This window comes from Poecilia latipinna, unplaced genomic scaffold, assembly GCF_001443285.1.
Source record: "Poecilia latipinna isolate Pla-1442-1.1 unplaced genomic scaffold, P_latipinna-1.0 Scaffold255, whole genome shotgun sequence".
NCBI lineage: Eukaryota > Metazoa > Chordata > Actinopteri > Cyprinodontiformes > Poeciliidae > Poecilia > Poecilia latipinna.
Window position 1 is genome coordinate 504,949 of NW_015112871.1, and position 2,091 is coordinate 507,039.

The window sequence follows — 2,091 nt, forward strand, 5'->3', positions numbered from 1 at the left end:
GCCAAGCATTCATGCAGCTCTGCTTGTGTGCGTCGGTGATGTTTTTGTTAGACATTTTAATCATAACCAAGAAGTGACTGTCTGTATTTCTAGATATTGAAGTTCTTTCATTGTAGGATCACCACCGACGTTCAGGCATTTCTTCTCCTACATAAACATTTAAAAAAGAAAAAAACAAGAAACTGCCTTTATCACTAAATACATTTTTCCTGTGTCTCCAGCGGCTCTGCCCTCAGCCATCCTCACGCTGAGGTTCAAACCGTACCTGAGAGGAATCCACTGCGACGACGAGAGCATCAGATATCCCTACAGGAAAGACACCATCTCCCATGGAACCATGGCCGCCATCACCATCGCTTGCTCTATGGTCATTGTAAGTCCCGTTGTTGAGCTCATGGTTGCAACTTGGCGAGAAGGTTGTCGTTTTTTTTTTTTTTTTTAACGTTTTCCAAATGGCTTTTCTCGCTGCAGATCACCACCGGAGAGGCCTACCTGGTGCACACGAAACGCCTGCGTTCAAACTCCACGTTCAACCAGTACCTGTCCGCGCTCTACAAGGTGGTCGGCACCTTCCTGTTTGGCGCGGCGGTCAGCCAGTCCCTGACCGATCTGGCGAAGTTCACCATCGGCCGCCCCCGTCCGAACTTCCTGTCCGTGTGCGCCCCGACGTCCTGCAGCGGATACGTGGTGAACATCAACTGCACAGGCAGCCCGCTCAATGTGACGGAGTCCAGGTGAGAGGAAATGGATCAGTCACTTGCTCAGTGTCCTCAGTTAGTTTACACACAGCATTGGAACTAAAACTCAAGAGTCAATTCATGTAAAGCTGCATGAAATCCACTTCTGTCCAGATTGGATGTAAAATCAGCGTCACGATGCTAAAGTTGCACACAGAGTGAATGATTTATTCCTCCTTGAAGGAATAAATATGAGAGTGTCTTAAATTATTCCTCAACTGAAACTGCTTCCCCCCAGAATTATTAAAAATATATACTAAACATTGTGAATTAAAAAAATTATTATAATCTCCCAATGGAGTGAATTAGTTGAATCTTCATTTTCATTTTCTCTCTTTCCCCTCAGGCTGTCGTTTTACTCCGGTCACTCAGCCTTCGGGATGTACTGCATGCTCTTCCTGTCGGTGAGTGACCCCGTGTGACCTTTTGTCCAGATGTGAACAGGCTGTTTAGTGGAAAGCCCAGAAATGAGCCACAACAGGAGGAGACAGTCGAGACACGGACGTCTCCGGACTGAAAACACCATTGTTGTCATTTTTCATATTTCACCGTAGGAGGAAAGCAAACAGATCTAATAATAACCGTTAGGAGGGAGATGGATTTCCAAATAAAAACCTCCAGTAGTGTCATCTGGTCAGAGTTAAGTGTATGTGTGTGTGTGTGTGTGTGTGCAGCTCTATGTCCAGGCCAGGATGCAGGGGAAGTGGACGAGGCTGGTCCGGCCCACCATCCAGTTCTTCCTGGTGGCGTTTTCTCTCTACGTTGGATACACGCGCGTCTCCGACAACAAGCACCACTGGAGCGACGTGCTGGTGGGGCTGCTGCAGGGCGCGCTCATCGCTGTGCTCACGGTGAGTCGGCTAGCAAGAGAAAACCAGGTCACTTTAAAAAAAACAAAAAAACCCTGTGAACCATATAAATATTTAGAGATGCTCAAAGATGGCGAAAGATTGTGAAAACCTCATGATGGAGAAAACGGAGGCAATAGCATCATGTAGTTTGCAGCCTTATTCTGTTGTGCCATGATCTTCACAGTTTCAGATCATGCATTTAAAGCTGCAGTTTACAAAGAATTTATATTTTACATATAAACTGTCACTACGGTGTAATAGTTTGGCATCAGATAGTAAATCTGTGGAAAAAATCTTAGCTCTTCTTTCAGCACTAACTAGAAACAACCAATCAGAGTAGACTGAAAACTCCAAGACGCTCCTGATTGGTTGTTTCTGACCGGGAGCATTTTTTCAGACGTCTCAGGGAGGAAGTGGAGGAGCTCGATCTTTTTGCAAATTATCTGTTTCATATTCTACTGTCGGGACACTGTAAGAGTATTTTTTTTTTTTTTTTTTTTTTT

At 45.1% G+C, this 2,091-nt stretch overlaps 1 protein-coding gene across 1 annotated transcript in view; it reads left to right on the forward strand.

Annotated features, from left to right (window-relative positions):
* Positions 1-2,091, forward strand: part of plpp2a (phospholipid phosphatase 2a) — a 25,325-nt gene that overhangs the window by 17,460 nt on the left and 5,774 nt on the right. The window contains exons 2-5 of the mRNA XM_015033025.1: positions 222-373; positions 472-734; positions 1,084-1,141; positions 1,412-1,588. Coding sequence (XP_014888511.1) covers positions 222-373; positions 472-734; positions 1,084-1,141; positions 1,412-1,588 — 650 coding nt within the window. The remainder of the gene's footprint in view (positions 1-221; positions 374-471; positions 735-1,083; positions 1,142-1,411; positions 1,589-2,091) is intronic.